At 38.6% G+C, this 25,282-nt stretch overlaps 6 protein-coding genes across 6 annotated transcripts; 3 read left to right on the plus strand and 3 right to left on the minus strand.

Moving 5' to 3' along the window:
• The first annotated feature begins 783 nt into the window (after positions 1-783).
• Positions 784-3,995, plus strand: LOC117622844 (armadillo repeat-containing protein 3). Its single transcript, XM_034353621.1, has 2 exons — positions 784-2,834; positions 3,483-3,995. Exon 1 carries the CDS (start codon positions 1,080-1,082, stop codon positions 2,790-2,792), a length of 1,713 nt encoding a protein of 570 aa, XP_034209512.1. The 5' UTR covers positions 784-1,079; the 3' UTR covers positions 2,793-2,834; positions 3,483-3,995.
• A 1,983-nt stretch (positions 3,996-5,978) lies between these two features.
• Positions 5,979-8,822, minus strand: LOC117622843 (clathrin coat assembly protein AP180). The gene has a single exon (XM_034353620.1). It carries the CDS (start codon positions 8,726-8,728, stop codon positions 6,230-6,232), a length of 2,499 nt encoding a protein of 832 aa, XP_034209511.1. The 5' UTR covers positions 8,729-8,822; the 3' UTR covers positions 5,979-6,229.
• Positions 8,823-12,087: 3,265 nt separating this feature from the next.
• On the plus strand, positions 12,088-14,224 carry LOC117622846 (palmitoyl-monogalactosyldiacylglycerol delta-7 desaturase, chloroplastic-like). The gene is made up of 5 exons (XM_034353627.1): positions 12,088-12,462; positions 12,614-12,757; positions 13,067-13,210; positions 13,570-13,676; positions 13,797-14,224. Exons 1-5 carry the CDS (start codon positions 12,130-12,132, stop codon positions 14,059-14,061), a joined length of 993 nt encoding a protein of 330 aa, XP_034209518.1. The 5' UTR covers positions 12,088-12,129; the 3' UTR covers positions 14,062-14,224.
• A 2,502-nt stretch (positions 14,225-16,726) lies between these two features.
• LOC117622848 (palmitoyl-monogalactosyldiacylglycerol delta-7 desaturase, chloroplastic-like) lies at positions 16,727-18,273 on the plus strand. Its single transcript, XM_034353629.1, has 5 exons — positions 16,727-17,059; positions 17,218-17,358; positions 17,458-17,601; positions 17,693-17,799; positions 17,910-18,273. The coding sequence occupies exons 1-5, from the start codon at positions 16,745-16,747 to the stop codon at positions 18,157-18,159; spliced, it is 957 nt and encodes a 318-aa protein (XP_034209520.1). The 5' UTR covers positions 16,727-16,744; the 3' UTR covers positions 18,160-18,273.
• A 1,570-nt stretch (positions 18,274-19,843) lies between these two features.
• LOC117622849 (palmitoyl-monogalactosyldiacylglycerol delta-7 desaturase, chloroplastic-like) lies at positions 19,844-21,194 on the minus strand. Its single transcript, XM_034353630.1, has 5 exons — positions 20,916-21,194; positions 20,659-20,799; positions 20,373-20,516; positions 20,186-20,292; positions 19,844-20,099 (listed from the first exon to the last, which is right to left on the minus strand). Exons 1-5 carry the CDS (start codon positions 21,192-21,194, stop codon positions 19,844-19,846), a joined length of 927 nt encoding a protein of 308 aa, XP_034209521.1.
• Positions 21,195-22,662: 1,468 nt separating this feature from the next.
• On the minus strand, positions 22,663-23,962 carry LOC117621922 (palmitoyl-monogalactosyldiacylglycerol delta-7 desaturase, chloroplastic-like). The gene is made up of 5 exons (XM_034352447.1): positions 23,675-23,962; positions 23,442-23,582; positions 23,208-23,351; positions 23,001-23,107; positions 22,663-22,891 (listed from the first exon to the last, which is right to left on the minus strand). The coding sequence occupies exons 1-5, from the start codon at positions 23,960-23,962 to the stop codon at positions 22,663-22,665; spliced, it is 909 nt and encodes a 302-aa protein (XP_034208338.1).
• Between the last annotated feature and the right edge of the window lie 1,320 nt (positions 23,963-25,282).

The raw sequence follows: 25,282 nt of genomic DNA on the forward strand, positions 1-25,282 counted from the left end.
GGCAATTTAGACATCGTTCTCTGAAAATTCTGATGACGGGATGCGCCTCATTGATTAATGTTTGACATCTTACTTTCACCCCACTTGAGTAAGAGAGTAATGTGCATCATTGTAAGCTAAAGTTAATATAGAAGTAAGAGAGTGTATTCAATTTAGATTTTAAATGATTTTAAAAGAGTTATAAAGTTGATGGAGTTTAATTGAAATCCACTACTCTTTGTATTTCCTTTAAAATCAATGAGTTTTATAATACACCCAAATTTTTATAAAGTCGTTTAAAGTCGTAATTGAATACATCCAAATTTAAATAGAGTTTAAACAGTCTAAATTAAATACATCTAAAATTAAATAGACTTTTATGAAATCGTGATTGAATACACCTCAACTTTTAAACTTGTTTAAAATATTTTACAATGGGTTTTTGCATATTTGCATGAGGAGTTTACCAAAAGAGAGAGAAAAAAACAAAACCTTCGCGTAGACGTTAACGAATTAGTTATAAGTTATAACTCAAAGTCGTGGTGGAAGTTGGAACAAAGTGGAAGACGAAGACACGAAGTCAACAATTGTCGTAAATTACGCGAGTATCAAAAATCAATTAACTTATTTTTCTTTTATACGAATATTCTGGCGGGGTTAACAAAAATAAACTAAGCAAAGAGAGATTGCAGACTGGAGCCGGACGAGGTGGGCCATATATCCACTGGCCCACATATGGCCCAGGCCCATTACTTCAGGTAGTTAATCTCTGGTCTTGTCTCCGCCTAACAGTGAAAGAAAAAAACTGCCACACGATTCTTTTTCATTTTCTCTCCCTCACTCGCTGTCCCTCACTTCGTTGTTTGCCATTGTTGCTCTTCCCCACACCTCGCCTCTCTCTCGATTGCTTCGCTCCACTTCACTTTTCTGCACCTTCCTCCTCCTCCTCCTCCATTTTCTTTTACTTCCCCCAAAAACCCACTTCCCTTTCGCTTTCTCTCTCTCTCTCTCTCTCTCTCTCTCTCTCTCATGTATTGTTCAGCGCTAACTGAGACAGACCCAAGCCCGACCCGGTCCTAACCCGGACCCGCCAATCCCAAATGCATCGCGCCACCGCCGCCCCAAATCCACTCCAAACCCTCCTCGACCTCATCAACTCCACCATCTCCCTCCTCCTCCGCTCCTCCCTCACCGTCCGATCCTTCGTCGGACGGTGGACCGCCCTCCACACCAAGCTCACTTCCCTCCACTCTTCCATCGCCGACATCTCCGACTCTCCCCACTGGGCCCAGAACCCTCTTCTCCATACCCTCCTCCCCAACCTCCTCTCCACTCTCCAGCGCCTCACCGCCCTTGCCGACCAATGTACGGACGCCGGGTTCACCGGCGGGAAGCTCCACATGCAGAGCGACCTCGACATGGCCTCGTCCTCGCTCTCCAACCAGCTCCGCGACCTCGACTTGTTGCTCAGATCTGGAGTGCTCCACCAGTCGAACGCCATCGTTTTGTCCCTTCCGGGTCCCGGGTCGGATAAAGAGGATTTGGGTTTTTTTGTCCGGGACCTCTTCACCCGATTACAAATCGGAGGCGTCGAGTTTAAGAAAAAAGCTCTGGAGTCTCTGCTTCAGCTTCTCAACGACGACGGCAAGTCCTCCGGTGTCGTCGCCAAAGAAGGTAATGTCGCGTATTTGATTCATTTGCTCGATTTCCACAACCAACCTTTTGTGCGAGAACAGGCTGTCTTCGCCGTTTGTCTCCTAGCCTCAGCCAACGACGAGTCGTCGCGCAAGGCCGTGTTCGAAGAAGGGGGTTTGGGGCCGTTGCTCAGAATACTCGAATCCGGGTCGACCCATTTGAAAGAGAAGGCGGCGATGGCCGTCGAGGCGCTTACGGCCGATCCAGAAAACGCCTGGGCCCTTTCGGCCTACGGTGGCGTCTCGGTGTTGATCGAAGCATGCCGATCTGGGACTCCGGCGACTCAGACCCACGCGGCTGGCGCCATTATAAACGTGGCCAATGTGGAAGAGATCAAGACGGCTTTGGGAGAAGAAGGGGCTGTGCCAGTACTCGTCCAGTTATTGCTCTCAGGCTCCATTACTGCCCAAGAAAAATCAGCAAATTGTTTAGCGATTTTAGCCTCTTCCGATGAGTATTTTCGAGCTTTGATCATTCAAGAACGTGGGTTGCAGAGATTAATGCATTTGATCCAAGATTTACCGAGCTCGGACACATTGGAACACGTCCTCCGAGCCATAACCTCGCTTTCAGCTTCAGATTCATGCTTTAAAGTCCTGTCTTCTTCAACCTTTTTCCTAATCCAGCTCGGTGAGTTCATAAAGCACGGTAACACAACCCTACAGCAAATCTCAGCTTCGTTACTCGCTCACTTATCGATCAATGTGAGTGACGGCAATAAGCGAGCATTGGGTAGCTGTATGGGGTCGTTGGTGAAGCTCATGGAGTCGCCAAAACCGGTGGGTCTTCAAGAATCCGCGGCCCAAGTGCTTGTGTCGCTGCTTACGGTCCGGTCGAACAGGAAAGAGCTGGTGAGGGACGAGAAGAGCGTGATGAGGCTGGTCCAGATGTTGGATCCCAAGAATCACGAGATGGTTTGCAGCAAGTTCCCGGTGGCGGTGGTTGCGGCGATACTCTCCGGAGGGAGCGGTGGCTGCCGGAAAAGACTGGTGGCAGCCGGGGCTTACCAGCATTTGCAGAGGCTGGCGGAAATGGACGTCGTCGGAGCTAAGAAGGCACTGCAGAGACTCGCCGGAAACAGGCTCAAGACCATCTTCTCCAGAACTTGGAGGGAATAATAGTGGAAATTAACCAAGAAAGAAAATACCCGCCAAAGAAAGGTTAGTTTCGGAATTTTAATTTTGTGAAAAGTGTTTGCCTTGAGAGCTTTATGACTTTGACTCTGAGGTGTCATTGGGTTTATCCATTGAGAGGGTGGCATGTGTACATGGCAGCCTGGATGTGTCTTGGAAAGTAGCCACCCGTATGTCCTCTAGAGTGTCAAATGACAAATCTGCCTATCTTTATAATCTTATTTTTGGTAAATTAAAAACAACCCTGTTATTAACTAAATCCTAAAATTGAGAAGATTGTTGTTACTAGTGTAGAGAGTTGTGCTTGTGCCTTGCCCACAGAGGGTGGTGGGGCCCAATAGCTTTTTACTGCTGACTTGTTGAGTCACTCACAGCACAGGAATCCTTATTAATATTTAAAAAATGGAGGCATGAATGAAGGAGGTGTATCTTTACCTTGAGAGATGGGCTGCTAGAAACTAGTTGATAGATTTTTACTGTTTGACTCGTGAGGCTTGGCGTGGTGAATGTGGCGGTGTTAGTTAGGCAGGCGGGCCATGGACTTTTAGTGACACATGGCAAAAGTCGTGGCAAAATGTTTGGATTTTTGCTTTTGCACTTTTTCTTGGGTCTAAGATTGTGGCTGACATCAAATTTCAATTTTGGTTTGTTTGTTGGTTTGTTAATATTCAACAGCAGGAGGAAGGAGGTTCGTTTGGATTTTCTAACCGTCCAAGAAGGAAAGAGCTTGGATAAGAAACAAAAATACACACATCGTATACCCAACCCAACCTTTTTTTTTATTTTTAAAATTACTTAATTATTAATATTATTTAATTATGTTATATAATCCTAATATCATAGTGTATCGGTAAAGAAAGAAAAAAAGAGAAGCATGGATGCGGTTTTTAGGGAGTATCCTCAATTTGCTTTATCCTTTTTATTTTTATTTTGTAATCTTATTACTTGGTTCACTCGTGAAAGCTGAGAGAGAGAGAGAGAGAGAGAGGGTTGATTTCATGATTATGTTTGTCAATTTTTTTTAGGTTCTCTTTTTCCATTACCACCCACTTGTTTATGTTGTTTGATCAATCTTATTATGTACATCGTCCCTTCCTACCAGAGAAGCCTTTGCTCTATTATTTGTAATGGACAAGGGTTTAGTGCAACTATTTTTGAATGGTGATGTTATCTCAGCCCTTCAATTCATTTCTGTGTACATGATGAATGATGATGATGGGAATGTGGAAGTGTAGCCAATAACATTTCATCCAAACCTCAAAAAGCATTAGCAGAACTAGATTTTGCTGTGTATCTATCTTTTTGGGCAGGTTAATGGGAAGGAATCAAAGGAAAGGGCAGTGAACAATGATGATAATCTTTAGTTTCTGAGTTGGCTTGGATGGGTCTATCTCTTTCAAACAGATTTGGTGTTTGTTGTCTGGTGGTGACAGTTGGTGGGTCCTCTCATCTCATCTCTCATGCTTGTTTTTGCAATTAGCATGCATCATCAAACCCACTCATCTCATCTCCACTTGCACCAGCTGCTACCAAAGCTTTTTAGGCTTTACATTCACAATCAAAATAAATGAGTCTAAACTACTTTAAATTAATCCAATTTACGGGAAGGGAACTCAAACTTGTGCAAAGGGTGCGGATTCACTATCTCTATTTATAAGGGAAAAAAACATTTTTATCGGCGAGTGATGTGGGTCCTTTAGATTTTGAGAATCTGGGAAAGGTAAAAGGTAAAACAGGAGACTATAGATAGAGAGAAGAAGAAGTACAACTTGTCACACTTCACAGCAAATGGTTGCATTGCATTTGCATTGGACGGTCTAAAGCTAATTAAGAGCATATGTAATGTATTATCATTCTGTTAAATATCTAATCAATTAATATGAATAATAATAATATGATGGGATATGTGTCATGTGTGGTCCATTTCTCTTACACAGGTTCACATGCTGTTGCTTCCCTTTGCCTCCCCCACCCCACCTCAAATTTGCATTTGAATCTGATACTCCCCCAACAAAACTTTGTCACCTTTTTTTGTGTTTTTGTTTGCAGGCTCATACCCATTATATTTTCCCGTGATCTCTCTCTCTCTCTCTCTCTCTTCAGAAACTTAGCTGTAAAGCCTTTACACCTCTTTCTCTATCTGTCTGTCACTTTGTGCTTCTTTTGCTTTTCTTTTCTACCATTTCCCGCCAACATTGCACGGTTAAAACGACAGTCTGTTAACTTAACCGACCGTGCCTTCATTCAACTGTTAATTAAATGTCCCATCCCTGATTGATCCCTCCGAATCTTTTTTTGATGGATTATTCTTTTCTTCTATATCTTTGTCCTTGTACTCTTGAAATAGAATCGAATGTGATGTGAGAGATACAATATATATATATATATATATATATATAAAACGAGTGATTTATTATTAATAGCACTGAAATCTTTTGTGATAAAATCTCATACATATTAGGCTTTGTATGTAGTTAAATTAAAGACTATATCAGTGTTATCAGTAATAGGACGCTGGTCAAATCTCTGGAGTGAAATATAGCCTTGATTTTTCAACAATGCATGGAATACGGTGGATCATGCACTTTGAATCTCAGATGCGATTATATTGTAAGTAATGATGAGGATCAGCTTTTGACTTAAAAAATACAAGACATAGACATAGTTAATTAGTCTAAGATCCTTAATAATGTATATTTTCAGTCAAACGTACAACACTTTTTTCAGTTAGTAAGTTGTTCCGTTAGTTGATTTGATTTTGTTAAGTTTCACACCTAAAACCTGAAAAAAGCCACTCCATCAATGCAATGCTGCAAGAGAATAATGCTTCTTGTTCCCTTACAGGCTAACTGGTTCTGCAGTGGTGCATAATGCATTACCCTACTCAAAATTTGATATGTATGGTATGAGCCTTTCTTTGATGAACAATGAATAAAATATCAGCATCATATGAGCAAACAAATAATAGGGCCCAATTCGTTGGGCTTCTTGGAGGTGCTTGTGCTTTTCAGAAGCAGATGCAAGAGGACCCTTATGTCTCACTTTGCAATTATATATAGGTTTTCTATGGTAATGAGGATTTCTTATAATATCTTTTTGGTTACATTGAGAGGAAAGAAACTCGGGGTTTCTTTAAAAAAGGAGAAGGGAGGGCCACAACCACTGCTACTCAACTTCTTATTCTGTGTTAAGGATATTCTCCTTAACGTAGAAAAACTTTCTCTATGAATATATAGCTTTTCTGATCTCATGATAATTAATCATTGGATTTTCATCCACCGGATCATACCATGTTTCATTGTTGGTGCATAAACTCACAACTGTCATTCCAACTTTGCTTAGAGAGAGAAGGATTTTTAATTACAAGACCATTACATTTGATCTTTAAAAAAACCCCCAACATCTAGTTAATGCACAACAAATCAACTCATATGCTTTGCAATAATCTTGTTTTGCTGTTCCAACCACAATCTCTGTTGATGCAAGAGGCTTTCTTGATTCACTAATCCATTACACACAGCTTCACTAGGAGTTGTCACTTTAGAGAAGAACGTCGCAAACGGGTCGTTGTTCTCTACGTTAGGCAATGCTCCTCTTGTCTTCATTTCACTTCTTGCAAAGAAAGTCGGTGCAGCAATGAACTCGTTAGGCTCATCTGCCTGAAAGGATGGCGCCATGGCCGTGTCACTACGATTATGTGCACCAAATGTTGGCGCCATGGCCGTATCACTACGATTATGTACACCATATGTTGGCACCACGCTCTCATTATCGCGAGCCACCGCGGTAAAGGTTGGCGCCATGGTCTTGTCATTGCGATTCTGTGCACGAAATGTTGGCACCACACTCTCGTTAAAGTTTGGTGGCATTCTGCTCTCTTGGGGATTTTGGGCGCCGAAAGTTGGTGATATTTCGCTGCCATTCGTATCCCGTGCGTGAAATGTTGGTGGTGGCATTAATATTGTATTCTCTTTTGGACTTTGTTCACCAACCTCATTTGTGCTCCGTACACAAAATGTTGGTGCTATTGTCATCTCTCTCCGGCTCTGTGCAAAAAATGCTGGTGCCATTGTTGTGCTTTCATTTGCACGCCGTGGCCAGAGACTTGGTGACATTTCGCTCTCTTTTGGACTTTGGGCAATAAATGTTAGTGCCATTGTTGAATTATTTGAACTCTGCGCGGGAAATGTTGTAACATCTGCGCTCTCATTTGAATTATTGGCGCCAAATGTTGTTGTCTCTTTTACATTCTGTCCGGGAAATGTTGGTGCCACTACCAGCATTGTGGAAGGGAACGAAAACAGGTCGTCTTCTCCGAGATTTCCAAAGCCATTGCTGGCGGTGGCGCTTGGATTCGAAGAGGCTGCAAAGCTATCAAATGGTATTGGGTCATCAAGAAATGGATTGTAATTGTGTTGGGGCACTGAGGAGTTTTGAAACAAGCTTTCCAAGTTTGATGAATCAATGGGTATATTTGGTGATGATGTTTGGAATGGTGTTTGATTATTTGCAGACTCAAACAGAACAAGCTCCCAGCCCTGTTTTGCACCCTCTTGATCATCAACTCCTACTAGTTCTTCTTGCTTTATCTGATCCGGTTGCGGTTGTGGTTGAGGTTGAGATTGCGGTGGGAAGCCATCAAAGGAAACAAGATCGAAACTTTCCGGCGAAGATTGGTTCGATCCATTCTCATTTGTTCGTCTGGCGAGCCCATCCTCTGCCGGCTTCTCTGGTTGCTCCTCTGAGTTATAAAACTCTTGCTCCACATACCACGACGGGCTCACATTGCCATTCTGATCACAAACGCTCATCAAATCCTCCAACGACGTGCAGGCCGAACTAAACGCAGAACCTTTCTCCGACGCCGTTTCGAATTCCTCCGAAGATGGAAATTCACTCTGTTCCAAGCTCAACCCTTTATTCTTACTACCCTTGGCCGTTAAATGGGTCGGCGGCGACCGACTCGGAAATGAAGCTTGGTCCTTCAAAAACTCCTGCAACGTCTCCAAAAGCTCTTCGGAGATCTTCTGCACGCTAGGATACTCAGAGGTCCGACCAACACCCAAGCTCTTGCACGTCCCGTAAAACGCCGACAGCTCCTCGAATTGCTTCGAGGCTTTCACGCAGGCATGAAACGCGTTCACGCAAGATTGATACTGCAATTGAAAAAAGCTATCCAGAAGCAGAGCCAGCCCGTCCGAAATGTCCCGGTATAGATCGTATGTCTCCTGAACGATCGCGTAGAGCGAAATCAGAACTAACCGGTTCGTCCTGGCGGCCCCGGTTGGCGTGGTCGCCATCGCCCGGTCCAGCAGCTTTTGCCAGTAGTGAATCCGGTCCAGCAGCATCGCCGGCTTCATGTCGCGAACCACGGCCACGGGGTCGTTCGACCGGCGGCTCCTCCGGCTGCTGTTGTATTCTTGGTCGCGCTGGTACGTGAAGCGCCGCTGGAGCTTCCCGGTGAGGAAGCAATCGAGGCGCTCGTCGAGGTAGAGCGCGAAGGTGCGGACGAAGGCGGTGAAGTCCCAGGGGCAGGAGTTGGAGTCGTCGCGGAAGTTGGAGAGGTTGAGGATCTTGGCGCCGCGCTTCATAGCGTGGAGGACCTCGATGGGGAAATAGGGGTCCCCATCCTGGAAGATGCGGAGGACGAGCATGAGGGATTTGAGGGCGACGATCCAGTCACGGGTTTTGCCGATGCGTCTGGCGATGGCCTGGGCGCAGGAGGATGCGTACGACTTGTTCGACGAAATGAGCGTGAGAATTTCCTGGACGTATTTGTCTTCGATGGGAACGACGTCGTGGGAGGTGGCTTTGAGGACGGTGACCTCGAGGTTGGCGGAGTTGGTGTTGGAGACCTTGGCAAGGCTTATGCTCGTTTGGTCTTTCACTGCCCCAATTGCCTTCTTCAGCTTGCTTGGCATTGTTAATAATTTTGGATCATGAATTAATTTTTGTTTTTTCAATGTGTTTTTGGTGGAGAGGAGGAGGTTTTTTGTGGGAATTTTTGGGATTCTAATTTTGATTAGTGGAACGGGTTTTTGGTTTTGAGAGGAGGAATGAGAAGGGTGGTGAGGTTTGGAGTTATTTTGGGTGGTGGAGAAGAGAGGAGAGGAAAGGAGAGGAGGGAAAGGCCTTGAGACTCTCTTATTGTTTGTGGACGTGACTAAGACTCGCACTTGTTTAATTGACCAAGTCATCCATCGTCATATGAACCATATTTTCAGTGTTTGCATCTTTGCACTCAAACTCTCCCATGAATGATGGGTACGATTAGTTCTAGAAGTTAAGAGCGTTTAATTTTATGTCCGAAAGTATGACTTTGAATTTCTCGTTTCCTTTCCACTTTGAAAATAAAATAAAATCTAAAATAGAAATGGGATTGGGTCAATTGGAATAATGGTTGCCATTTTCAGAACGTGCAATCCTCCATGGGTGGATTATGGTGATCCATGCAACCCTAGATTCTCCTAGTTTGAGAGAGAGAGAGAGAGAGAGAGAGAGAGAGAGAGAGCGCTTATTTTATCGTCCGATTTGGAAGGTATGCGTTTACTTCTAGAATGATTTGGAAGGTCTGTGTTCGTTTTTAGAATGACCTTAAATTAGCAGAAAGGCCAGCGATATTATTGTTAGTTAAGCCTCTATTTGGCAGTGTTTTTCAAAATTTTAGGAGAAAACGAAAAAACTTGTAGCTGTATTTTAGATATGTCTTTCAAGCAAGAAGCAGTTAGCTAAATAGTGTTTGGTTTTGACCAATAAGTACGTACTCTATAGACTTTTTGAATTTGAATGTATAAGTTATAACTAAAGAAGTGATTTAGGTACGTAGATTGGGTAAACTCTATGCATGCACGCATGCGTTGCTAGATTGAGTCTAGAAGCGGTATTGTTCATGCTGTCATGTAGGGGTGGGCACTCAAACCGGCAAATCGGAAATCCAAGCCGAACCACACCAAACCAAACCGGAAAAAAACCGAGTTGACCAAAAAGTCAAAAACCGGTCAAAAATCGAACCAGACCGGTTTGGACCGGTTTCGGATTCGGTTCTATGTCTTCAAAAACCGAACCGGGCCTAACCGAACCGGTGAAACTAAAAAAATATATAATTTCAATATATATTTATATTTAATGCTATATTTTTAATTTCACGAAAAAAAAACTTAATATTTATCCAAGTTCAATGTCAAAATATCTCTCTTTTCTCACTTTAATATTTATTTTTTATATGAAATTGAATAATTTGTTAATTTTCAAGTAAAAAAATAATATTTCAGTTGAGAACTGTATTACAAAAAAAATTTTAAAAAAATTTTTTATAATCCAGTTCAAAACCGAATCGGAACTGGAACCGGACCGAAACCGGTTCAAACTGAACCGGACAGTTTTTGAATTTTTTTAATTAAAATCGAACCGAACCAAACCGCATGAATAGTAATAGATTGGTTCTAATTTGAGGCAAAAACCGGTCCAAACCGAACCGTGCCCACCCCTATTGTCATGCAAACACGTAAATGAATAAGATTAACTTCTTTACAAGCCCTGGCTGGCTAATTTTTCTGGCTTTTTCATTTGTGGTTACATTGGTGGTCAAGCGCCCAAAAAACTAGGACACAATCACAAATAGCTCTCCAGTCTGGGCCTAGGATTCCGACTAGATCAGCTCATCAGCTGGCAAATGCTGATGGATCAAGAGAGGGGTGCCCTGCCCAAAAATTGCAGCCCAAGTTCTGCTGCGAAGCGTAATTAATGAGCAAGAATTCTATAGTGAGGGCCTTATACATGACCTTTATGTGAGGTCATATTTCTTAACTATTTGATTAAATTGGTTAGTTTGATCCAACACTTACGAGATAGAACTTCATCATAAAATGACTCAATTGACGAGATCATCAACAATATTGCAGAACAAATTGAAGTATCAATAATCAATCGACCAACTATGCCAGATCTTTAATGAAAAAAGGGCACATCTTAATTGCTCATAAGATTTATAAAGTCAGTCCATATGTGTATTATATATATGAGAAAAACAAACAAGCTAAGCTGCAGAAAAAATTTCATGCATCCGTTGCATGGAACATCGAGTATCTCACATTTGCTGCATTATATGAATAGTACTATGACTATGAATGTGAGACACATGTTTCATGCAACGGGTGCATAAAAGTTTTCACAGCTAAGCTAGGATGAACACTTAATGAAATGGATAATGCAAGAAGTGAAAAAGTGAAGGGATAGTCATGCATGTGACTATGCAGAGCAGCAACAAAGAGCCTGTGCAGCCTGAAATCATCATGATTCAACGATTAAGAGATAGAACCTTACTTAAGGGTCATATATAAGGCACTAACTACAGAATTCTCGTAGGAAAGAGAGTTGTTTAAGTAACATGGGCTCATTACATTTCAGCCCAAAAAAAGGACATTATTGGATCAACTGCTCAACCCATCTTTTGAAAGAGCCATAAAGGTGGTTTCAGACTTTCTAACCTATATAGGAGCAAAATTAAACTCAAATGTCTACCATCACTTTACAAAAGGACATTACAATTTATTTACGTGGGAAAAAAAGGACATTATTGGTTCTTGTTTGGCCAGAGTTGCTTTAGGACTTTACTATGGATAGGAAATATCCCTGGTTTTCATGCTTTTCCAAGTAGGCATCTCTATTTCTTCTAGGGAAGGACCGTGCATATGCTAATCTGGGTTATAGCCCAAGCTGACTTTTTCTTTTTCAGCCTAACATAACATTTCTAGCCCACCACATGCTTGGTGAAATGCTCCACTCCACTAAAGGTTTGTAGGGGGTCATTTGTTACGCAAGACTACCTTGACATGAATTATGCTTGGAGCACTTCCACTCATTTGTCATGGTAAAGGGCAAAGGCTGTTACTATTCATATAAATAGTGACAGCCCTTGCAAAAGGTTGTGGTGTTTCCACCTATTACCATGACAACCGCTATTCACATGAGATATGAAGAGAATAATTTAATTTTTTGGTGTTTCATTTTTTAATTCTGAGAAAAAAGGACATTATTGGTTCATGTTCAGCCAGAAACGCGTTAAGACTTGACTACGGATGCGAAATAACTCGAGTTTTCATGCTTTCCAGGCAGGCAGCTCTATTTCTTCTGCGTCTCTGATTGATTGGCTGGTTAAAATTTAATTTTTTTTTTAAACAGTAGTTTTGTATTAAAGCCGAGCTGACGACATATACTATACAACAATAAAGGCTCCAAAATCAAACTTACATAAAATCCAAGTTTCGGTAACATGGGCTCATTAAATTTGAGTCAAAAAGTTGGTATAGCTAGCTAGGCAGACATGGACATGGAGAAGAAGGAAAAAGAACAAGCAGAGGTTGTACCAACGCTAGAGTGGTACTTTTGGTTGGCCAAGTGGCGGATACAACTTTTTGGGAGGCAATGGAACTTCTTCGATGTGGCCTCTGTGATTGTGGTTTCGGTTTTGCATTGCCTGGCTCTTTTAGCACCATTTCATTTCAATTGGGGTGCAGTTTGGGTGGCCATGGCACTCAATTCCATCTCAGGTGTTGGAATAACCTTATCTTACCATAGAAATCTTACTCACAAAAGCTTTAAGCTCCCCAAATGGCTCGAGTACTTTTTTGCCTATTGCGCGGTTTTGGGACTTCAGGTTTGTGTCTATGTAGAATAAATTTTTAAAAGTTATACTAGCATCAGTTGCTTACACTGCATGAGTCGATTATGAGTCCTTGCTAGATGCATTGTGGCAACTACATGCATCAACGTAAAAAATGTTTTACAACTTTGTCTTTGATTTGTAGGGCAGTCCACTCGAATGGGTGAGCACACACAGAAATCACCATCAATTTACTGACACCTGGAGCGACCCTCATAGCCCCATTGCTAAGGGATTATGGTTTAGTCATATTGGATGGGTCTTTGATTATCGTTCTCGTTTTGGAAGTGTACGTATACTCTCTCTCTCTCTCTCTCTCTCTCTCTCTCTCTCTCTCTCTCTCTCTCTCTCTCTCTCTCTATATATATATATATATATATATCTCACACGGCTAAAACTTTATTGTAACGTCATCGTTGGTTCTTTCTCTTTATATCTTTCATTACGTAACTTAGCATGTGATGAGAGATACAGAAAGAAGAAGGTAAGGATCTTGTTACATGTAAGTTTTCTCATCCCTCACACACTTCCCTCGTGTAAATAGACATACCAATATTAAAATTTAGTTAAACTAATCATAAATCTCGAAATTTTGCAGTATGAAGGACGACTAAATAATGTTGGAGATTTGAAAAAGCAGCCCTATTACATATTTCTTCATTACACATACCCCTTTCACTCAGTGGCTCTTGGAGTTTTACTGTATGTCGTAGGAGGGCTACCGTTTTTAGTTTGGGGAATGGTAAGATTTGTCTTATTTACTAATACTGTCCTTTTGATCAAGTGAAGAAAGAACAAACAAATTAAATGCCTCCTTAATTAAGGAGCAAAATCTCTAATATCAATGGTCAAATAGAAAAATTTACATGGTGTTGTGGCTTTGCCTTTTTGTTTTGTTTTTTTTTTAAGGACCTTTTTTATTAAGAGGGATGATAACGTGTTACATTCATACACACTACACATATGCTAGAACTCGAACTCAAAAACTTTCATGGGAAAACAAAATGCTCCAAACCACTCTACTGTACTTTGCTCATTTTCATTTGTTGTCAATCATGGCGATCACTTTGATTAGTCTATGATGCTCTTTTCTTTTTGCAGGGTGTAAGAATGGTCTATATGTTCCACGTTACTTTCTCAATAAATTCGATTTGTCACACATGGGGAACGCAAGTATGGGACACTGGTGATTCATCCAGAAACAATTGGTATATTTTGTTCTAACCTTCTATATAGATATGTCTGTTGGATTTGGATGGAAGACAATAATCTCCAACTTGGATGGGTAAAATAGCAAATGTTTAATGAATTTTAATTTTGTTAATTAGGTTGTTTGGTTTGCTAGCACATGGAGAAGGTTGGCATAACAATCACCATGCATTTGACTACTCAGCTCGACAAGGTCTTGAATGGTGGCAAATTGATACGACTTGGTATTTGATACGATTTCTTCAAGCTCTTGGTTTGGCCACAGAGGTCAAACTTCCAACTGAGGCTCAGAAGAAACGAAAAGCTTTGTGCAACAAAGTCATCAACAAGAAGGAAAAGCTTGGAACCGTAGGCAACAATGGAAAACTCCAAGCAGTGAAATAATGGAGACTCAACTTTTATGCTATCTACATTTTCGTTATTTGTTTTGTAAGAAGACTTATGCACTATGAATTTGTGGAGAATGAGTTTTTGTGTATGAATCATTTTAATTGTGGTGTTTAATTTGGGTTTCTCATCAAAGTGTTTTATTTTTGTTTTTGGTAGACATAAACAATGTGGCCCATGTCATCAGGGGCGGAGCCACACTAGGACCAGTGTGGTTCCGGGCCCCCACTCAAGTTTTTATATATTTTAAAAGTAAAATGCTGTTATGTATTTCTATATGTATATTATTTCAAATACTTCACGTTTTGATATGTACCCATATGTGTTGTGGCGGATTTATTAAGGCACAATGAGGTGCTTTAAATTGCCCATTTGCTCAGTTGGTGGTGATGCACTCCAGGTGTACAGATTACCTTATTTCCATTTTCAGCATTTAAGTAAATGTCTTTGTTATTTTACTTTCATTTATTTTTATATTACTCTATTTATTTAAGTTTACAATGTAAATAAGGAAGTACCCCCTATTTGGATTCAAATAAAAATATTAGAAAATCAAATTCCCACCAAATGAAAATATGAAAAATCGGTTTTAGTGCAAAATACGATTTATGCTAAAAATGATGGCTCATGAAGTCAATATATGTTTTATACTAAAATCCCATAAAATCAAGTTTTCTTATTTGATGTATAAGGAATAAAAGCCGCCAAAAATTATCTTGAGAAAATGATTATTTCGAAAAACCATTTTTCATACTTAGTCAATATTTTTACATAAAATATTTTTTCATGTATGATATGAATGCATGAAGAGACTTAAGGTTTTTTTTTTAGTTTGTGAAATATTGATTTTTTTTCTTTCTATTGGATTTCATGGGGGAAAAAGCTTTAAAGATACTTGCTAAATCGCTATTCTTTGTCTATCTCTTACAATTTTTCTTGTGTAAAATGTATTTCTATCCCTTTATCGAGGACAATTATGATTGCAACCAATAAGCAATATAATTCTTGACATATGTGATATATATACTATTTTTTGTATGTATTGTGAATTCGAACTTTTGATTCTTTATAATTTATAAGAGACCCCCACACACATAAAATCCTGACTTCGCCACTGCATGTCATGGTGAAGGACCTATAACATTCTTGCAAGTTGTCTTTTGATCAAATGTTAATAGAGCAAAATTTATCAATGCGGTGCTACATTGCGTTCAACAGAGTGCAGACCGAATTGAAGTATCAATGAATGCAATATCAACCATGGCAGGTGATTAATAATAAAAAAATGGGGACATATCTTAATATATATCTCATAAAATCCATTAAGTCAGTCAATATATAATATATACAGCTGACAAGAGCAAACTTGTTGGGATTTTGAACTTATTGAGATGGGCAATGGAGGAGCTGAAAAAATGAAGCAATAATCATGCATGGGCTATGCAGAGCCTCTGCATGCAGCCTGTAAAATGATATCAATGTCATGATCAGGTTTCCACTCTTATTTTCTTCACTTACACTCATTTTTGTTTTTTAATATTTTTTTAAATTAATATTATTTTTTTATTAAAAAAAATATCTTTTCTATTATACTCTTATCCTACATTAAGGTTTTGATAATTGAAATTAAGAAAAAATAACAAAAAATAAAACAAAAAACAAAAAAAAACAAAAAAACAAAAAATCTGGAAAATGAGTAGAAATGTGGTGTATTTGTATGTCAAATTCGTAGTTTTATTTTCCAAGTATTGAGTACTATTTATCTTTGATGTAGTTAATAGATAATAAATTTTTTGAGCTAACATATAAATATGGTAGAAGAACCAAAGAATGCTACTAACAAAACTGTCATTAGGAGCTATGCAGATAGCAAGGTATGTATAATAGTCTCATATTTTTATTCTTTCATAATATTTATTGAATAGAATTATAGGATAAGCGTAGAATAAGAAAGAGAAAGAACAAAAAAAACAAAAAACAAAAAACAAAAATGATTAAAAAATATTAAAAAATAAAAAAGAATATAAGTGGAGAAAAAATGAGTGGGAAAATAAACTCCCTAACATTATTGAAGACTTTACCATTCTTAGATCAACATCATGCCGAGTTAAAATACAACTTCTTCACCAAAAACAAAGTGTAATAATATAAATAAGGTGAAAGTTATTAAATCCGACTAAAGTACCCTTGCAACATTATCAAACTTAACGAAACTTTGAATGAAGTTGCCAGTAGTGGACAATGTAAAACACCAAACTTCGATCAAGGAGGCAAATAGATCAGCACTTAAGCCTATAAATTATAAAGCTGGTTTCAGACTCTGAAACCTATATAGAATTAATCACACATTACAATAATATCTGCTCTTTATTTTCTCCCAAAAACCAGAGATTTTAATGTGATGATGAGACAGCCCATGTGGGTGGGTAGAAAATGAGCTACCAAATGCACAGTTTTTCATCTCTGACTGAATGACTGCTCTCCCTCACCTCCTTACTTCTTAATGATGGCCGGATGATATTAAATATTGTTTGGTAAAAAGTCAGGCTGACATGGATACATGTAATTATGCACACAACAGTAATAATGGAAGGCTTCAAATTGTATAAAACAAGCTTAGGTGAAATAAGTTTTCTCATTTTACAGTGGAGCCATAAGTTTTTATAGCTAGTTAATAGCCATGCAGAAGAAGCAGAAAGAGGAAGCAGAGGCAGCGGGGTACTATTGGTTGGTGAAGTGGAGGGTCCAACTTTTTGGGAGGCAATGGAACTTCATGGACATAGCCTCGGTGGTTGTCATTTTTGGGTTGCATTGCCTTGCTCTTTTAGCACCATTCCATTTCAATTTGAGTGCTGTTTGGTTGGCCATGGCTCTGTATGTTCTCACAGGTCTTGGTGTAACTCTGTCTTACCACAGAAACCTTTCTCACAAAAGTTTTAAGCTTCCCAAATGGCTTGAATACTTTTTTGCCTATTGCGGCACTCTGGCACTTCAGGTCTCTGTGAATTAAGTACATATGATTCTAATTAAGAAAACTTTTTGTAGAGGCTTTTCCTTGGAAAAACGCCGTATGATTAGGTCGTGTCTCACGATGTTTATATTGTTAAACTATGAATTGAACTATTTATAAACCTTACTTGACTTCGTTAACAGGGAAGTCCACTTGAATGGGTGAGCACTCACAGATACCACCACCAATTTACCGACACGTGGAACGATGCTCATAGCCCTATTAAGGGATTCTGGTTTAGTCATATTGGTTGGATCTTTGATTATGGTTCTAGGTTTGGAAGTGTAAGCTCTCTCTCTCTCTCTCTCTCTCTCTCTCTCCGTCAAACATTCTAATAGTAATTTTGTTGAAACTAATATATATGTACTTGTGAAATTTTGCAGACTGAAGGACGACTAAACAACGTTGGAGATTTAAGAAAGCAGCCCTACTATATATTTCTTCATTATACGTACCCTTTTCATTCGCTTGCACTAGGATTTCTACTATATGCCGTGGGAGGCCTGCCGTTTCTGGTTTGGGGCTTGGTAAAATTGCGCTTACTGTTTTCTTGTTGAACAAATGGTCTTTTTCTTTTTGTTCTTACGATTAATCACTTGGTTTTTCATTCTTTAACAGGGTGTGAGGACAATACTTTATCTCCACGTTACTTTTGCAATAAATTCAATTTGCCACACATGGGGAAAGCAAGTTTGGGATACTGGTGATTTGTCCAGAAACAATTGGTATTTGCAGCTTCTTTGCACTCTAATATACGTATATTGGATGGAAAAACAATTTCAAATTTCATTGGAATTAAGTAAATGTATATTGAATTCCAATTTTTCTGTTTTAGGTTGTTTGGATTGCTAGCACATGGAGAAGGTTGGCATAACAATCATCATGCTTTTGAGTACTCAGCTCGACAAGGCTTCGAATGGTGGCAAATCGATCTTACTTGGTATGTTATAAGAGTTCTTCAAGCTGTTGGTTTGGCAACAGACGTGAAACTCCCAACAGAGACTCAGAAGAAACGGAAGGCTTTGTGCAACAAAAAATTCAGCAAGGACAGGCTTGAAACAATAGTCAACGATGGAAAACTCTAATCTGAACAATGAAATAATGGAGACTCTAATTTCAGCTATGAATATATTTGCTATTGCTTTGTAAGATGCCTTTAGGGTTTTTTTTCTAATAAATATATGCAAGGAACGTTTTAAGGGGTTGTTTTCATTTTTAATGAACAAAAATGAGGCAAAAACACGTTCAGTAGCCCAAAAACGGAAAGCACTGAGAATGTTTTCATAAACTGAAAACAAATTTATGTGTACTTGTAGAAAATAGAAAAATGTTGTTTTCATTCTCATAGGAAAAGTTTTCATAAAAATAACTCATATATTATTATTTCAAATAGTACTACCATACACGTTTTCATTTCCTGAAAATGGAAATTCATTTTTTTGTTTTCATTCTCTAAAAATATTATAAGAAAACATTCTCCCAATTTGTTTTCTTGTTTTCATTCTCTAAAAGTATTCTTGGCATTGTTATTTGTTCACACAAGCAAGAAATGATACAGCTGGGCCTAGAGACACCAAGGAGGTTGTCAACTAATAAATTAAGAACCAGCTCATCAAACGGGGTGTGAAAAAAGTGGCAACCAATAGAGAGCCCAGGCCCAAGAGCAGCCAAGCAAGCTGGAAATTAGATGTGGTGTATCAAAACCTAGAAGGGGCAATAAGGTGGCACAAGGTTTTTTTTGGGAAGATGTTGGCTAGATTCAAGTCTGGATCAAGACAGGGAAATGTCTTAGATTGTTTTTTTGCTTTATGTGTAATTGAGAGTGTAATTGGGAGAGCAGTGGTACTTTTTTTCCTTGACTGAATTTTTAAATTTGGATACGGCAATGTTTTAACGATGCCATATTTTTGCCTTCCGATCTTTCAGGTTTGTTTCGTTGTATGGTTTCTCACAGTTGAATGAAGTTCTCCTTTGATTACCACCAAAAAAAAAAAAAAAGTATATTTAAAAATGACATCGTTCTTAAGTTAAAGTGTCTAGAGATAGGGAGGAGGGTGAGAGAGTGACAGCAGAGTAAGATGTTTCTCTCCATGAACACCGAGTTGTTATCAAATGATAGAGCACGTCAGCATGTTACGTTGTCTATAGCCATAAGCCATGTTGTGTCGTGGCCAAATCTTGGCTTTGTTTTCATGGCCAAGTATTATACTGCAAGTAAGTTCTGTTCTGGTTTTCTGAAAACAGTAATGAAGATTTGCTACTAGCTGGGTTACATTAACTTGCTTATTCGATTACGAATTCAACCTCTCAACTGAATGAAATTGAGGTTCCACTCCAAAATCAATTGGCAATTGGGGGAGCATCTCAACTCCTTATAAGTCCTTGCTATAGTTTTCTCAACTTTCCAAAATATGAGACATTTCTTCACATTCTCGCATCAACTACTGTGAATTCAAATCGGTCGATTTTGTACCTGGTTTGGTAGCTGCTGCCTCAACTTCTCTTATTTTGTGATCTTCTTCTTTTCTACACTGGTTTACCATGGCAATTTTGGATTATGCAACAACCATACACACTTATATGCATACATTAACGTTCATACAACATCAGCATGTCTAATGTCTGTTTTATTCACACAATCATAAGTTATAACACATCTATATATATATATATATATCAATTGACGAAAGTAAACTTAAGTAATCTGAAAAGCATATATATAGGCGCTGCATAGCGAAATAAGGTTCATAGCGTTTCCATCTCCAAACTTCAAAGCTTTCCATTGTTGATCACTTTTGTCTCTAGCTTTTCCTCGCTGATCTTGTAGTTGTTGCTTAAAGATTTTCGTTTCTTCTGAGTCTCAGTAGGGAGCTTTACGTCTGTTGCCAAACCAATAGCTTCAAGAAATCTTATGACATACCAAGTAACATCAACTTGCCACCATTCCAGGCCGTGCCGAGCTGATTGTTCAAAAGCATGGTGATTATTGTGCCAACCTTCTCCATGTGCCATCAATCCAATTAACCTAAAACACATTCAAATTCATTTCATTATATTCACTGAGAGAACATCATATCTAAATTAATATAGAAGCCACTAGTCTATACATACCAGTTGTTTCTGGACAAATCACCAGTATCCCACACCACTTGTCCCCACGTGTGGCAAATTGAATTGATCCCAAATGTAGCGTGGAGAAAAACTACCGACCTCACACCCTACAAACATCAAATGTGTAAGCCTTTTGATAAATTAGTACGTGGAAGAAACCCATTATTTACAAGAATCATTATTTTACCAGTCCCCAAACCAAAAAGGGTAGTCCTCCCACAGCATACAGCACAACGCCAAAACCAATTGCATGAAGGGGGTACGTATAGTGAAGAAATATGTAGAACGGTTCCCTTTTCAAATCTCCAACGTTCTTTAGTCGTGCTTCATACTGCAAATTTTCAAAGTAGTATGTCAATATTTTCCATGTTGGGTTAACCGGTTGTATACAACTGTGTGTTTTGATCATTTTAATCATATTATTAACAACATTAATATTGTGTATAACTGGTGAGAGATAAAGAATTTCATACACTTCCAAATCGAGAACGATAATCGAAGATCCAACCTATGTGACTATACCAAAATCCCCGAACGGGACTATGAGGGTCTTTCAATGTGTCTGTAAATTGGTGGTGAGATCGGTGTATGCTCACCCATTCAAGTGGACTTCTCTGCAAACAGATTCAACAGGAAGAATGAGTCTATATATATATATATATATATATATATATATATATATATATAAAGAAAGTTTTGTTCTACTAAAATTACAAAGATAAATACACACCTGAAATGATAGAACAGCACAATAGGCAAACAAGTATTCAAGCCATTTGGGAAGCTTAAAACTCCGGTGAGAAAGCTGCCTATGGTAAGACAGATTCACACTAACACCTGTGACAAAGTAGAGAGCCACAGCCGCCCAAAATGCAGGCCAGTTGAAATGAAATGGAGCCAAAAGTGTAAGGCAATGCAGACCCAAAACCACAACCACTGAGCCTATGTCCACGACGTTCCACTCCCTCCCCAAAAACTCCACCCTCCACTGCGTCACCCAATCTCCCATTTGGAGACACAACCGATGCTGCTTCTGTTGCTTCTTCTTTGTGATGAGCAGCAACTTTTGGTTCCAGTACGGTTGTTATGACGAGATTGCATGGGAATGAATGAAGGTGTTTGCGTATTATATAGACTAGACGGTGCTCATAGTCTGATCTGAAGTTGGGTGGGCCATGCAATTTCTTTCTCGATATCTTTTTTTAATTCAGAATCATAATGCTAAGAGCGCCAAATTATGTGTGCGTTAGTTGGGCGTTGGTTTAGTACCTTTATCAAATATATTTTTTTTTTTTTCCTTTCTATATCATGTCTTTGAATGCTAGAAAAATGAGATATTGCAAGGGATTTTATCGCTTAATTGGTTAAAGGTATTTATATAGTTCGATTTTTCTTATTTCAATATTGCTTATATCAACCAAAAAAAGTGGGAAATTAATAGGGGAGATGGGACACAAAATCTTAATGGGCTACATATGTAAGAACGTACTAGTATTTTTTTTTCTTTTTTTTTCTTTTTTTCTTTTTAATTTGATATGCAAAGGGGTGAGGGAAGTCTCGTGGGCCAGCCATCCCTAGCTTGGGCCCTATAACTCAGTCATAGCAAATTGCTTGCTTGCTGAATGAAAAGGACACTCAACTGCTAGAGGTCGAAAGCAAGCCATAAGGCCCGAGGGAAAACAAAGAAAAATTGGCCCCACATGAGAAAGAAAACAAGAACCAAAGGCAACTAAATTAATTAATGCCTACCCTTCACAGCCACAAGAAGCACCAAAAAAACTGACTTTCCAGATTTCCGAGTTACCAGTTCCCACAAGAACAAAACAATTTAAAATCTAAATCAACTAAGGCCGTTAATGCCTTTGACAAATGGTTTGATCAAAACTCCCAACAAAATCATCCACTATTGTAGGGCAAATTTGACAAAAGTTTGATAAAAATAACAAGCTGCTGATGGAGATGACCCGCGTTACGTCTTATGTTTGATTTTTCTCTTCTCTAATATAACTTGTTTGAGAAAGAAAAAAAAAACACAATTAAACAAAAAGAAAAGAAAAACCGTTCAAATTTCAAGTGAGCCAAGGAGTGAGAAAAATAATGAATCGTTGCATTATGCATGTATAGGTGGCCGGCCAAGTACCCGAACGTTATATTCGATCAAACCCTTTAAACCAACGCCCAACTAAGTCTAAAGCTCTGGTTTTTCTTCTTCAAGCGATCACAAAGTCAAAAGACGGCTGTACATAGTTGTCATCCCCTATGCGAAGCCATTTTTATGGTGGCTCAGGCTGTTTAGTGTAAATATTATTTGACTATATATTGTAAATTTCCGATGTGAAACGTACATTCTTCAACAACGAGCTAGCAGTAAATTGAGATGTAATACATTATATATATACACCTTCACATTTTAATCCTCTAACAATGAGCTAGCAGTAAAACAGAGCCCCAACCTTTTCTTTTTTGCCTAGTTTATTCTAGTTTTGTTTCAAGCTCTCCTCATTGATCTTATTGCATAAAGCTCTTCGTTTTTTCTGAGTCTCAGTTGGAAGTTTGACATCCGTTGCCAAACCAACTGCTTGAAGAAATCTGATCAGATACCAAGTAATATCAATTTGCCACCATTCAAATCCGTGTTGAGCTGAGTACTCAAAAGCATGGTGGTTGTTGTGCCAACCCTCTCCGTGTGCCATCAATCCAATTAACCTAATTAAACAGTCGTTAAATTCATTAATTGCAACAACTATTATCCACGTAAATAAAAATTATATATTTTAATTTCATTCATGCGATTAATATTGGAGAAGCTAAATACCAGTTGTTTTTCGACAAATCACCAGTATCCCATACTTGTTGTCCCCAGGTGTGGCAAATCGAATTTATTCCGAAAACAGCATGGAGAAGAAGTACTGTCCTCACACCCTAAATATATATATATATATATATATATATTAAAGGCCAATTAAATAAATGCAATAAAAATAAAAATAAAAATGGATTAACACTTGCAAATTAAGTTTACCATTCCCCAAACCAAAAAGGGCATGCCTCCTTTAGCATACAATAAAACTCCAAGAGCAACTGAGTGAAGAGGGTACGTATAATGAAGAAATCTATAGTATGCTTGACTTTTTAAATCGGCAACGTTCTTTAATCTTGCTTCATACTGCAACATTTTAAAATTTTAATCAAGATCAACAAAACTAATTATTGATTTATTATAGTTTGAGAGAGAGAGAGAGAGAGGGTTTTATACACTTCCAAATCGAGTACGATAATCAAGGGCCCAACCAACGTGACTGAACCATAGTCCCCTTATTGGACTGTGGGGATCATTCCACGTGTCAGTATACTGGTGGTGGGCTCTATGTATGCTCACCCATTCAAGTGGACTTCTCTGCAAGCAAACCAATAAACATATATTTGTCTGCTAAAACCATGAATTAAAAAACAATAATATAGAAATGTTAGATTTGAACAAATTAACACCTGAAATGAGAGAACCCCACAATAGGCAAACAAGTATTCAAGCCATTTTGGAAGCTTGAAACTCTTGTGTGAGAGGTTCCGGTGGAAAGATAGAGTCACACCAACGCCGGAGATATAATAAAGTGCCACGGCCGACCAAAACGCCGGCCAGGTGAAATAAAACGGCGCTAGAACAGCAAGGTAATGCAAATAGACGAGGCCAGCCAAGGTGGCTAAGTCCACAAAGTTCCATTGCCTCCTCAAAAACTCAACATGCCACTTCACCAACCAACGATCCCAATCGATCATTATTCCCACACCAAATATTTCTTTTCCTTCTTCTTCTTCTTCTTCTTTTTCTTGTGCTTCAATTCGTAGCAAGTTTTGCTCCTCGAACGTAATGAGGATATATGCATGTATAAAGAGTGCTAAGAGAGTAGAGCTCGCAGATGACTGCACTCATTCTTTTCTTTATAATTACGTTAGATGTTGAACAACGGAAGAGTAGTCTTTGCCCCTAACAATATTACAAGAGCATTCACAAAAAGCATGAGTTTGAAAAGAAGTGGGAAACGGAAGTATTTGCCCTAGCTATAGCACCAACTAAAACGCAAGAGTATATTCATTCCAACTGCCGTATTTCACCTCATTACAAAAAATATAATAATAATAATAATAAATCATGTTAGAATGAGTCTTTTTTTAATATATAAAATGTTAATTTTCAGAGAGACGGGTCAGCAGCCTACTAATAGCAACATCGATATTATCTCCAACTTAACCACTTTTAAAACCCAATAAATGTGGAGTTTTATCATAAAAGGCCTCGATTCTATTAGTAGTAGAACCATTCATTATATTTTATATTTTATTTAGTTAAGTTTTTGATATGACACTCATATTTGGCCTATTTGCAGTCAGTCATTGTCTTGGAAGTACCAAGTTCTGGGAAATAATGTGTGTTTCCGGCAAAATTAATAATGTTCTTTTCTGAATTATAAATTGTACCGTTCTTTTGTAGGTGAAGATAGTAATGTTTCGTTAATCACGTATAGGTTAGAGTGGAGTCCAAATCACCTTTGGCCTTAAGATGCGGGGAGCCATTTGTTTTTGTATTTGTTGATTGGGAGACTCACATAAATTCAACCACAAACCCCTAACAAAACAATTAACAAAGCAAAGACCCTTCATTCTAGCCTTCCGGCAAAACATATACTTAATGCAACTAGTAGACTAAGGCTATAAGTGATGAAAATATTGTGAGAATCTGAAAATAAAGAGTCTCACATTAAAAAGTTGAGAAACATAATAAGAACTTATAAGAAGTTGGGCTACTCCTCCCATTACCAATTGATTTTAAAGTGAAATCTCAACTTCTTTCAAATATCACCAGATAAATATGTACGTTGTCAAATGCTATAAGTGATGAATGTCAACATTTTAAAAAAAATAATATCATAAAGTCTAGAACAGCAAACGTACATGTCATAATAAATAAAGAACGGGAGGGGATGTTCCGAGCCAAGCGACATTCAGATTCCAAATATTTATTTCAACCTTCCTTCCTTATTATTATTATTTTTTCCAATACTGCATGAATATATATATATATATATATATATATATTTT

The sequence above is a fragment of the Prunus dulcis genome, chromosome 3, assembly GCF_902201215.1.
Source record: "Prunus dulcis chromosome 3, ALMONDv2, whole genome shotgun sequence".
Classification (NCBI taxonomy): domain Eukaryota; kingdom Viridiplantae; phylum Streptophyta; class Magnoliopsida; order Rosales; family Rosaceae; genus Prunus; species Prunus dulcis.

Coding starts and splice junctions, on each gene's coding strand:
- LOC117622846 (XM_034353627.1), top strand. CDS start 12,130: ATGGACATGGAGAAGAAGGAAAAAGAACAAGCAGAGGTTGTACCAACG. Junction 12,758..13,066: donor ATCGTTCTCGTTTTGGAAGT/GTACGTATACTC, acceptor GAAATTTTGCAG/TATGAAGGACGACTAAATAA. Junction 13,677..13,796: donor GATTCATCCAGAAACAATTG/GTATATTTTGTT, acceptor TTTGTTAATTAG/GTTGTTTGGTTTGCTAGCAC.
- LOC117622849 (XM_034353630.1), bottom strand. CDS start 21,194: ATGGGAGATTGGGTGACGCAGTGGAGGGTGGAGTTTTTGGGGAGGGAG. Junction 20,517..20,658: donor ATCGTTCTCGATTTGGAAGT/GTATGAAATTCT, acceptor GAAAATTTGCAG/TATGAAGCACGACTAAAGAA. Junction 20,293..20,372: donor CCTTTTTGGTTTGGGGACTG/GTAAAATAATGA, acceptor TGATGTTTGTAG/GGTGTGAGGTCGGTAGTTTT.
- LOC117622843 (XM_034353620.1), bottom strand. CDS start 8,728: ATGCCAAGCAAGCTGAAGAAGGCAATTGGGGCAGTGAAAGACCAAACG.
- LOC117622848 (XM_034353629.1), top strand. CDS start 16,745: ATGCAGAAGAAGCAGAAAGAGGAAGCAGAGGCAGCGGGGTACTATTGG. Junction 17,060..17,217: donor GCGGCACTCTGGCACTTCAG/GTCTCTGTGAAT, acceptor CTTCGTTAACAG/GGAAGTCCACTTGAATGGGT. Junction 17,602..17,692: donor CGTTTCTGGTTTGGGGCTTG/GTAAAATTGCGC, acceptor ATTCTTTAACAG/GGTGTGAGGACAATACTTTA.
- LOC117621922 (XM_034352447.1), bottom strand. CDS start 23,962: ATGATCGATTGGGATCGTTGGTTGGTGAAGTGGCATGTTGAGTTTTTG. Junction 23,352..23,441: donor ATCGTACTCGATTTGGAAGT/GTATAAAACCCT, acceptor AAAATGTTGCAG/TATGAAGCAAGATTAAAGAA. Junction 22,892..23,000: donor GATTTGTCGAAAAACAACTG/GTATTTAGCTTC, acceptor CTGTTTAATTAG/GTTAATTGGATTGATGGCAC.
- LOC117622844 (XM_034353621.1), top strand. CDS start 1,080: ATGCATCGCGCCACCGCCGCCCCAAATCCACTCCAAACCCTCCTCGAC.